Source organism: Lampetra fluviatilis, chromosome 27 (assembly GCF_964198595.1).
Source record: "Lampetra fluviatilis chromosome 27, kcLamFluv1.1, whole genome shotgun sequence".
Classification (NCBI taxonomy): domain Eukaryota; kingdom Metazoa; phylum Chordata; class Hyperoartia; order Petromyzontiformes; family Petromyzontidae; genus Lampetra; species Lampetra fluviatilis.
Genome location: NC_136301.1, coordinates 846,529 through 858,760, shown reverse-complemented (window position 1 = coordinate 858,760; position 12,232 = coordinate 846,529). Strand labels below are relative to the sequence as shown.

The window sequence follows — 12,232 nt, the reverse complement described above, 5'->3', positions numbered from 1 at the left end:
AACAATAACAACCATAACACAATTTAGATTAACCATGTTTTCGAAATCACCAAAATAAAGCTAGAAAACAATGTAAAAACAGTAATCATAGGAACTGTGATTCAAATTTAACAATAAACGATATACATAACATGTACGACCAAACTTGCTGCCATAGCTGGCAGCATGACACTCCCAGTGTATGATGTGTGAGTGAGTTAGCGTATGATGAGTGAATTAGTGTATGATGAGTGAATGGGTCAGTGGTTGTGTGGGCGAGTGTATGATGTGTGAGTGAGTCAGCGTATGATGAGTGAGTGAGTCAATGTAAGATGAGTGAGTGTATCACGGCATCCTCCACGCCATCAGGGCCTCCTCGCCGCCATCACGGCCTCCTTTCTGACATCAACGGCCTCCTCCCCTCGGCTCCCTCGGCTCCGTCGGCTAAAGCCACAACAGCAGATCAATTTTTGTGTTGCGACCGAAACGTCGTTTTTTTTTATCTCCGTCTCTTTACCGAAAGAACCATTGCGAGTGCATTATTATGTTTAACATACCATGTGTGTTGTTGCTCTGGAGACCGGGAGACCGATGACCGATGTTCGGTGGCTGCATCGACGGCATTCGTCGGGATATTTAACTGATCACCTCAAAGATACTCATGAGAGGCATAGAACGTGTGCGGTCTGATTCTGTGTGTATCTTGTTCCATGTCTGCGTCACGCGGATCAGAAGCACCCACCACTCCACCCGGTAAGACTGCACTCGTTTGGGTTGGGCAAACAATAAAAAAGAATGGCCATCTCTCTCCCGTGTTAAAATGCCACTCGAGATGTAGATTTATCTTTAACTTATGGATAACCTCTCGAAATAAAAATGGCATTTCCACAACTCGCTTAGGCACCGTGGTGGCGAGATGTTAACTACCTCGCCTGGTATATGGGAGGTCGTAGGTTCGATCCCGACCCTGACGACGCCTGCTGTCTATTTTGAGATTGCATGTTGTCCCCGTGGTCGCGTGGATGTTTCTCCGGGTCCTCCGGGTTTTCGCTGCACATATTTGTCTGCTATAGATGTCCACGTGATTTTCCACTTTGTTGAGCTGTCGTTTGTGGCCAGATGGCTTCTGAAAAAGAGATAAATAGCTCAGTGGGCCTTGCCTGGCAAAATAAATAAATAAAACGTTTCTGGTGACCCACAGATTAACCCAGCATTCAACATCAACGTTCGGCAACAGCAGTAACACACTATAGTGTACACACTCGCACACTTCTTGCAGACATGAAGCTGATGAACTGCACGTCGCGCTACATGGAGCTGCAGATCCCGCTGAGCGAACTGAGCGAGCTCGGCCTCTCGTCATCCGACGTCCACCTGGAGGACCCCTCGTGCCTTGGCTCCATCTCGGGGCAGTACCTGGTCCTGCACACCGACCTGCACGGCTGTGGCTCCACGCTGGAGGTATCAATCAGCGCGGCCGAGAGGCCTGGATGGCCGCTCTCACCTAGCGAGTGAGCACGCGCGATGGGCAAAGAGACCGCGATTCCGCACCCAGTTGTCTTTGGGCCCAAGCTGTGATGGATGGTGTGCAGGGGGTCGTCGGTTCGACCCCGACCCTGACGCCTGCGGTATATTTGGAGTTTGCGTGTCTCTCTCTCCCTTTGCCCGAGTGGATTTTTCTGCTGGTTCTCCGGTTTTTCTCTCCACATTTATAATGAACGTGCATTTAGGTATTTGGCTGCTATGCATTTCCACGAGATAAGCCACTTCATTGGGCTACCATTTGTGGCCAGGTCGCTTCTGAAAAATATTTTTTTAGCTCAGTGGGCCTTACCTGGTAAAATAAAACAAATTGTTTAGTTTAAATCGTCGCAAATATCAGCAGCCGAGCGGCTACAGCTCCTCCTGGAGGCTCTATCACGGGTTTCATCAAAGCAGGTCACCATGGGGGAAAAATGACTGAAGCTTGAATCTCCGCACTGCCCAGAAGTGGTTGTGGCAGCAAGACACGAGGCGTAGGATATTACCTGCACCTGACACCTTGAAATCCATGAACTGTTCATCCAATACAACTTGTATGATGTGGGTACGCACACCAGTGTGTACGGCTCTGTACATTGACGCAACACACGCTTTTGTTCTTGCCATGCTGTTCTTTCTCTCTGCGTCTCTCCCCAGACAACCGATTCCGACACCATCGTGTACTCGAACACGGCCTACGGCTTCGTGCATGGAACCCGAGTCAAGAAGCTGCGCGTCCCCATGCGCTGCTACATCGGCTCCGAGGGAAAGGTCATCGCGAGCTTCGCTCCCAGGTAACAAAAGCAGCAGCCACTCACCAACAAGGCACAATCCCAGTTACTAATCCGGGATGAGTGACCACACGAGTGCGGGACGCATCTGCAAAAGGGCATGGCGATGCTTATGAGAGGGACATCGGATTATAAACCTTCAGGTGGTGGTGGGCTTGTAAGACGCGTGCGCTGACGTGTCACTGCAGGTGTCTGTGCGCCCCCCGTCTCGCTGCAGGGTGTACGACAAGTACAGCTCGGGCACCTTCGACCTGAGCATCGCGATCTACACCAGCCAGGCCTTCAGCCAGGCCGTCCGCGCGTACCCATTCGAGGTGGACCTCGGAGCCCCGATCTACGCAGAGGTTGGAGAGACGAGCTTGCGTTGCGCCCACCGCTCACGGTCGCACGGCAGCGTGACAAGCTTCATTTGAAGCTCCCATAGGTCCTTTCGCTCTTTCTCTCCCCCTGCTGCCGCGGGGTGGATTTCCACACAACTCTCTCATTGACATGCTAATGTCTCTGCTCCAGCAGACTCACCTCTCTCTCTCTGCCCCCCCCTCTCTCTCTATTTAAGGCCACGACACAGAGGCATTGGGTCTCTGTGTGTCTATGTTGTGTGTCTCTCTCTGTGAGCCTCTGTGCTGTCTCTCCCTGCTTGTGTGTCTCTCTGTGTGTCTCCGTGTCTGTGTTTTGTCTCTCTCTCAAATTTAGTTCTACCTGATGACGATTGCTTGTGTTGCAATCGAAACGTCATATTCTATTATTTAATTTATTTTCTTTCTACGTGACTTTACCGAAAGAACCAAAGAGTGTAACAAGCGGCACTGCCTACGGCTGCCATCATGTGGTTGCTGGATTGGTCGCGTGGGCCGGTGAAAGCCAAGGGCTCAACCGAAGTCGTCACAGCTACGCTAACGGCGTGCCAACTGTGCGCTTGGCTGACTCCCACGTGGCCGGGTCACCCAATGACCACTTTCACCTCGACCCAACGACCACGCAATCCTCTTGTTTCACCAGATGCTGCTCAACTCCTACGATAACAGCCTGCAGCTCCTGCTGGAGACGTGCAAGGCTTCCCCATACCCAGGCGCCGCTGACAGCGAGTCCTACTTCATAATTCGAGATGGGTAAGAGAATAAGAACTAGAGAAACGCTTTATTTTTTGTGAGTGACTAAAGCAGCCATAGACACGGTCCGACTTTCCAACTGTGCCCCATGAGGCGGACAGCGGTTCCACTTTAAGTTATTTTTTCTTTCTCTTCTCTCATCTGATAATGAACAAATATCATTTCATTCCACGTAGCATCATTGGCAAGTTGACGGTCGGACAGAGAAGTTGAAAGAAGGCATCCACTCATCGCTCCTCCTGCCCAACTCCTGGATGACTTGAAACACACTCAGAACTCGGCTGGTCTTGGCCTATGTTCACTGGCTTCCTGTATAGATTGGAGTGGAGTTTAAGATTTTATTTTTTACACATAATGTAGGTATGTAGGTTTAACTTATTCCGCACCGTACGTAGCCAACCATGCTGATCGATGGTGCGGGATTAATTGTGACATGCCTAACAGCGGAATGCGGTTGTTGAAATTGCCACGGTGTAGTTATGAACGCGTACACTCGAAATTGCTCCTCTGAACTTGTGTTTTGTGGACTCTTTGTCTGCCAACTGCAGGTGCCAGGTGGATCCTTCCTACGCCACCTACTACAGCGGCGACGAGAAGAGGCAGCACTTCAGCTTCCAGAGCGTGGAGTTCTTCAGCGGATCCCAGGTGCAAAACGCTCTCATCTGAGATGCCATTCGTAGTGGTCTCTCCAATGGTTAAAGTTGCACAGTTCCAATAGTAAAATATTGATCACTCAAGACATACACTGTGGTCTTGAAAAAAAAAATTCGTGTTCTTTACTGAATAAAAAAAAATCGCTCTTTTCGTATTTTTGATAGCCGACCCCTGGTGTTAATGTTCTGAATTTGAAAAAAAATTCCCGCAAATTACTTAGTTCCCACGTAGCAATATCGCCCTCTGTTGGCAGCATCTATCAATTTACAGGCCGGTGTGGATTACACATTGAGCCCTCGGGGTGCCCTGCTCGTTACTGGGATACCTCCCCACCACACCCGAGGCGAGACTGCCAGGGGGAATTGAAATGATGGAGATAAAATGTTACATAAGGCACTTTGAAACGATGATGCATTGAAGCTCCACGACAAATGCAAGCCCTTGTTCATTTCAGGAATTTGCAGCTTGGGATCTTAAGAGAATTCCTTAAAAAATAAAAATGTGAGCGTCCTGATATAGACCCAAAAAAAACTTGCATATGAATATTAAAATATTCAGACTCCGAACATATCGCCTGTCAAAAATAGTTTGTACGTGGGTAAATACTTTGTACATGTGCCAACCATTTTCCTCCACTAATCATTCCATCGATGTTTATTTGTTACGTTGAAAGTTCCCACTGCATTGTAGGCATGTGCCAGCAAACCCAATAATGGCAAAGACTGTGATACGAACATGAGCTTGGAAATCCTTTATGTATTTATTGACCTGACCACAAATGATAGCTCACCGAAGTGGCTTATCACGTGGACATTAATCGCAGCCAAAATACTCGAAACGCAAGTTTCTAAATGTGGAGGGAAAAACCTGAGGACCCGGATGAAAATCGACGTGACCACGGGGAGAGAAAACATGCAAACTTCAAATATACAGCAGACGTCAAGAGTCGGGATGTAACACAAATCAACCTTGAAAAAGAGGAAAAATAACATCATATGTCTCAACATGCATGTACCTCATCTAATGGTTAAACAAACGACACAACTACGACTACTGCATCAGCTCCTCCAATTAGCACGGTTGGCTATGTATCGTGCGAAAGAAGTTCAAGCATATGTACATAGATACATCGGTCTCTGTTGATGTCCCTGGGCAGGTGTACCTGGAGTGCAACGTGCGCGTGTGCAACATCTCGGACGTGAGCTCGCGCTGCCGGCGAGGGTGCGTGCGGTCCAAGCGCTCCGTGCGTGACCTCGTCGGCCCGGAGAATCGCGCCGAGCACAAAGTGGACCTCTCCCAGGGCCCCGTGCTGCTCCGCAAGACGCGCCAGGGTGAGCGGACGTTGGTTCATTGGTCGGTTATCTCCAGTATGCTGGCAGGATATAATCATATGTGGTGGTACGAATCTCGTGGCCGCCACGGTGGCAAAGATGTTAAATACCTCGCCTGGTATACAGGAGATCGTGGGTTCCATTCCGACCCGGACGCCTGCTGTATGTTTGGAGTTTCCGTGTCTCTCTCTCCTTGGCAGCGTGGATTTTTCTCCGGGTCTTCCGGTTTTTCCATCCACATTTAGAAACATGCGTTTAGATTATTTGGCTGATATAAAATTCCACATGATAAGCCACTTAGTTGAGCTATCGTCTGTTGGCCGGGTCGCTTCTGAAAAGGAGCTACATTGCTCAGTGTTCCTAACCTGGTAAATAAAAAAATAGTTTAGTTTATATATTTTTAACACACCTCGCCAACAATTGTTCAGTTTTTTTCAACATTTCCCACTATAATTGAGATTTACGTCCTACCAGTATTTATTGGCCGTTCCTGTTCGGGGGCCACTACAGTTGAAGTGGGTGGAGCAGGCCTGCTAGCGGGTGTGCCCCTCGATATTACGTCAAATGTAGTCATGAACTGAACGATGCCATGAAAGTTACCTCATTTCAATAGCACAATTGCGATACGGTTAGCGACGTCAACAAGACATATACTTATGCACTTTGCACTTGTATCCTTTTTTTACGTTATGAATTTTAGTGACTTGCTTACCTTTCCTCTACTCTGCACTCCTTATCATTTAGTTTTTTGTACTGTTGTTGTAACTTTCTCACTCCGTGCCCCCTACTGGACATCTGTAAGAAAAGAGCTTCACAACTCATCGGATTCCTCCTCCGGGATAAATAAATATTCTGACTACGGTTCGCGAGGCACCGCTGAGACCCGTCCATCCGATGGGTGCGGTGTGGACTTGTTGTTGTTGTTGTTGTGACTGCCGTGTTTATTATCCCCACAGCTTCCGAAGTGAGCGGCGCGCTATCCGGAATGGTGTACGCGCTCGCCGCTGCTCTGACCGTGGCCGCTGTGTGCGTGGCCGCGGTGAAGATCTTCCGCCTGCGCAGCGCCGGCGCCCAGTACCAACTTCTCGTCCCCAACGACGAGTGAAGAAGGGGCGAGAGGTCGCGCACGATTTAACCAGGGGCGCGCACCTTACTTACTAATTCTTCCTTCTGCCTAATTGCACAAGTGTAATCGAATCGTTGGAGAGCGCTGATCAAATACTTTTTCGCGTGATCGAGAAGCACAGTTGCTTTTTGTGTTTAGTTTGTTGTCCTTCCCCGGCACCTCCGATTGGCACGGTTCGCTACGAACGCTGCGAAAGAAGTTCAACGTACACTTACATAACAACTTTGATTTGAACTTGCAAAGTCTCAGGTTTTATCACGAAGGTGGTTTGTGACAATCCTGCACTGAATGATACCATTAGGATGCGCTAACGCTACGCGCGCGATAATATCCACAATCTCTCTTGAGTTGATGTAAGGCTGAGCTGAGTGCTGTTCGCAGTGTGTGGCGTGTTCAGTGATGGGATCGAGCACCAGGTGTAACACATTTTGATTCCAACTATACGTATCGAGTGCCATGTGTTCACTTAGTTCTGTGTTGTAAAATGTCAATAGGAGAGCACTTACATTTATCTCTGATTAAGTAATTGTTTAAAAAATGTTAATTGCTATGATTGAAGTTGATGGCTTCCTGTGTGAAGAGTATGGACCTGGCTGGGCGATGCTTATTCTGTGTTTGGTGTCCGTGTTTAGGTCTGCTCATTAAACGCACTTTTCTCTGCAAAACTTGTCTCGTTTTCAATGAACATGTCATCAATGAGAACGTATCAGTAGTACGCGTATAGACGTTTTGTCAACCCACAGCCGGATGAGGGTCTACCCATGCCCCTGCCTAACTTGGAGGTTAGTTTACCTTATTTCTCCACGCTGGTGAGCATGGGCTGGCAGCATCAACGTATAGCACAACGATTGACTTTGCTCCACTTCCCACAATGTGTATATCCACACAGCCCTGTCACAGAGCCTGTGTGGTGATGTCCATGGTGGTCACCCATCCCAGCACCATCCAGACTCAGACCTGCCTATGCTTCGAGATTGGGCACGTTTCGGGCGATCTGGTCACAGACCAATGTTGGATAATCAACCGCAAGGGACCATTTGCAACTGTAAACATATAAATATCCAGTACCATTTAAGGCATCGTCATTTCATATGGCATATGAAAAACAACTGACACCCATTCTAACTCTATACATAAAGTAGAGTACATCTCAGACTATGGTACAGTATATGTATCTTGTCTGGTATATTCATCGAGTATATACCAAACTATGTACACAGAGAGGCTCTACAACACATTCGACCACTATCGAGTCGCGACACAGCCAACACGATCGCGTGCAGCATAGTATCGACAAGGCTCGATTATTGCAACCTCGCTACTCTACGGGACGTCTGCCAAAAACATTAGCAAGCTGCAGCAGCGTGTACGGGTACTGTGAGATCCGACCGTGTCCGTCCAGTGCTCGTTGAGCTGCACCAGCTTCCAGGCTTATGGCTGGCCATCGAACAAAGACGGTTACTGTATCGCATGCGGTCAGATGTGCTTTTACGGCCGTCTGGAATGCTCTTCCGATATCAGGAAGCCACTGGAGCTATGCACTTCCAAGTCATCCTGATTTAAAACTCATTTTTTGGGACTGCTTTTTGTATTTTTAGTTTGTTTACCTTCCCCCCCCCGCACCTCCGATTAGCCAGGTTGGCTACATACGGTGCGAAACAAGTTCTACATATACACACAGATCACCGACCGCCGCTGATCTTTGCGAATACGTTCTCATCTAGAAAAGAGCCGTGTCATAAGATGGACATTGCCACACGGTTACAACCAACACGAGCACTTTTCATAAATTCCCGTCGCTCGTTCTACTCTCTATGCAGAATCGGAATCTCTCTTCAGACTGCAGGAGGATGAATCCGCATCTCCGCTCCTACAGCCAACCCCGCCGTTAGGGAAGTGAACGATGGTTCACGTGGAACACGTTGCTTTTTTTGGGTCAGGTATTTACACACCCACGCCCGGTGCAGCCACTGGGTGTCACAGTTTACGTTATAGACTCGTCCCAGTTTGTGTTTCAGCCCTCGCCACTCGCTCCGTGGACCATCGCGCCCACGACGCTTTTATTGTGAACTTTATCCCACTCTGGCGCACTTGAAAAGGACACTTTAGAGAATGGGGTTTGTTTCAAAAGGAAAAAATCGTGTTTATTGTATTTTTTGTTGTTGTAAATGTACACGTCTATAACGATTACAACTTTTTTTTATCTTCTTCCCCGGATGGATATGGCACCGCACGTTGTTTAAAATCGAGAAACACTTCTGTTAATACTGTAACAAAAACACGCGCACACTACCACATCCGCCTACGGCTTTCCCGTCTCCCCCCTTCATTTAACATTGTAGAATTTTACAGAGGGAGCAAACCGCGTGCTCTTACGAATAACAGCACTGGGCTGAATGTTTGGTTTGTTTTAATTGTTCACATTTAAAAGTTTTGCCTCTTTCCACTTACAAACTTTCTATCAATTTTCACAACCCCCCCCCTCCATTTATTCCCAATATGAAAGCAGTTTATGTCAAGCCGGCTGTATGCAAGCAAGATGTGTTTTATTTATGGCTCCGTGCCTATCTCCGCGTGGTTCCACGTCCTGTTTATACCCCCACTGGGGCCGCAAGAGCCGTGGACGCCTCATATCAGACAGGGCCACGTGGTGTGTACAGCAACACGTGCGTGTGTGTCCGCTGTGAGATGGGGAGCGGTGGCGCAATGGTTAGCGCACTGCGCTACGAATCCGATTTGGAAGCTGTGACCCGGGTTCAACTCTCAGCCAACATCGGTGCCGGATTAAGCTGGGCGGGGCCTGTAACAACTTTTTGGACTTCTGCAAGCCTCTTATAAATTTGTTGGTGGAGAAATGGACAAACGGCCCACCGGGCTTCCACAATAGCTTAGTATCTGTGTATGTATATGTAAGGTTTTAAAGAGAAGTTGTGAAATGTATTTTTCGCCCGGGCAACGCCGGGTACTTCCCGCTACTATCTTATAAAGGGGCCCTAAATTAAAAAAACACATAAATATTAAAACACAAATGTTTAACTTGCACAGTAAAGTAATTTGCTATGCAGCCAGATAATACGACAAATCGTTAACCTTAAACACCCAGTCGTTCATAAAAGTCGAAGGCGGTATAGTACTAGAGTAATAGAGCAAGTGCAGAATCACTGAACCGGAATTGATAGCTTAAAAGCATTTAACGCAGGGCCCTTGAAAGTGCGGGGCCCGTAGCTACTACATATGTACATATACGACATGTGTAGTAGCTACTACACATGTAGTATATGTAGCTACTACACATGTAGTATGTAGCTACTACACATGTAGTATGTAGTTACTACACATGTAGTATGTAGTTACTACACATGTAGTATGTAGTTACTACACATGTAGCATGTAGCTACTACACATGTAGTATATGTAGCTACTACACATGTAGTATGTAGTTACTACACATGTAGTATGTAGCTACTACACATGTAGTATATGTAGCTACTACACATGTAGCTACTTTTGCGATTTGGATAATCCGGCACTGGCCAACATCGGTGACGAATATCTGAACCGGTCTTGGGCCTCCCCTAGGTCGACTCGGCCTCAAATGAGTACGTGGTGCTGTGTGTGTAAACATCAGCACCGGGGAGACACAGGCGGCGGGGCATGGTGTTGGCCACCCACCCCTACGTGTTCCCTGCCGGCCTTCAGAGATGCTCCAAAACAGCACTTGCCACAAACGTCTGCTAAGGCTACGCGGGGGATCTTTGTCTTTGGTCTGGAGATTAATATCCCAACGGTTACAACAAACGCATTGTTCTAGTGTCCTGAAAATTGACCTCCTGATTCCTAAGATACACACCACCATCATCACCACCATCATCCGCAGCAGAAATAGCATCTTAACCAGGAAGACATGATCCATGATACAAAAAAAACTCAACACATTCGTCGACAACACTGTGTACGCCTGGAAGGAAAGAAGTATATAATCGGCGACGTTTCGGCCAACAGCTCTTCGTCGGAGCACATCGTCTCCTCTAGATGTGCACAGCTTTAACATCATGGCTGCTTCACGTTGTCGCGTTCACGTGGTCCCCGCATCGACCCGGGGCCATTGTGACCAGGACGCGCGTGCGTTGGTCTGTGGCCACCCCTCGCGCGCCCCGCCACTCTCCACACGTGGCAGCTGCCTCTGCTGCCTCTCTCTCTCTGTGTGCGTCTCGGTCGCTGCTGGCCAACATCACTCGCCACGCCGTCGCTCTTCGTCGGGCGCGACTTGAAAGGCAAAGCGACATCGTCCCGTCTCCGTTCACACGCGGGCAGGTCCATTGTACGCCGTCACAAAGAATCGCGCTCATCGTTCAAATCATAACAATGCAGTTGAACAAACAAACACACGAACGTAAATGCCACAGCTGATACGAGACGAAAATGTTTTAACTTTTACCAGGTGAGGTCCACTGAGCTGCTGTTTTTTTTCAGAAGCGACCTGGCCACAAGTGACAGCTCAACGAAGTGGCCTATCACGTGGAAGTGTATAGCAGACAAATACTCCAAAGGCGCGTTTCTAAACGTGTTGGGGAAAAACCGGAGGGCCCGGAGAAAAATCCACGCGACCACGGGGAGAAAGAGACGTCGCAAACTCCAAATATACAGCAGCAGGCGTCGTCTGGGTCGAGATGGAACCCACGACCTCCTGTATACCAGGCGAGGTAGTCAACATCTCTTAGCCACCGCGTCGCCCTGACGTCCGCTAGCACCGTCTGCGCAGCGCACTGGCCCCGTGCCTGTGACGCGACCCCAATGGGCCCCACTGGCCTCGTGCATCTGCCGAGCGCCGACCGCTCTCGGACTACGCAGCAGCCAACACGGAAGGCTGCAGCGTCACACCGCGGATGACGATTCAGCGATGTCGACATGGGGGGTGGTCATGATGATGATGAGACACGAGAAACTCTGATCACTATGCTGGTAGGAAGTTGCAATATGATCACGGTGATGTTGATACGTGAGGGCGGGAGGGGCGGGAGAGGTAATATGCTGATGATCATGACGATTGTAAGAGTGATTGTGATAATGATGATGACACGTGCTGGTGGTGGTGGTGATGATGGTGATTATAATGAAGACGAGAAGGCTTCATTGTGATGTTGTTATCAGAGTAGCGACTGTGCTGGCAAGGACGACGAGAGTCTGCGTGACGCTCTGACGATCGTGGGAGATGTTTGTTCATGACGGTGACGACAACGGTGAAGACGACGACGTCGGTGTCACGAGGATAACTATGACGACGTTGATGACGTATGAGGGCCAGGGGTCGGCTTCCAAAGTAACAAGAAGTGAACAATTTTTTTGAATTCGGCAAACGCCCCCCCCCTCAATATATCAAGAGCTGCAATGTACCGCGGTGGTGAATGAGAGACGGTGGTGAATGAGAGATGGTGGTGAATGAGAGACGGTGGTGAATGAGGTGGTGAATGAGGGACGGTGGTGAATGAGAGATGGTGGTGAATGAGGGACGGTGGTGAATGAGAGATGGTGGTGAATGAGGGACGGTGGTGAATGAGAGATGGTGGTGAATGAGAGATGGTGGTGAATGAGAGACGGTGGTGAATGAGAGATGGTGGTGAATGAGAGACGGCGGTGGTCCCCTAGTAAAGAACGCGTCACGGAGCGGCCCTTACAGCATCACCTCACGCAGCGCCGGAGCCGCAGGTCGATTTGATTGGC

At 48.8% G+C, this 12,232-nt stretch overlaps 1 protein-coding gene across 1 annotated transcript; it reads left to right on the top strand.

Moving 5' to 3' along the window:
- The first annotated feature begins 1,260 nt into the window (after nt 1-1,260).
- LOC144942437 (CUB and zona pellucida-like domain-containing protein 1) lies at nt 1,261-6,490 on the top strand. Its single transcript, XM_078869310.1, has 7 exons — nt 1,261-1,440; nt 2,158-2,294; nt 2,509-2,635; nt 3,291-3,400; nt 3,949-4,045; nt 5,211-5,385; nt 6,342-6,490. Exons 1-7 carry the CDS (start codon nt 1,261-1,263, stop codon nt 6,488-6,490), a joined length of 975 nt encoding a protein of 324 aa, XP_078725436.1.
- Nucleotides 6,491-12,232: the final 5,742 nt, after the last annotated feature.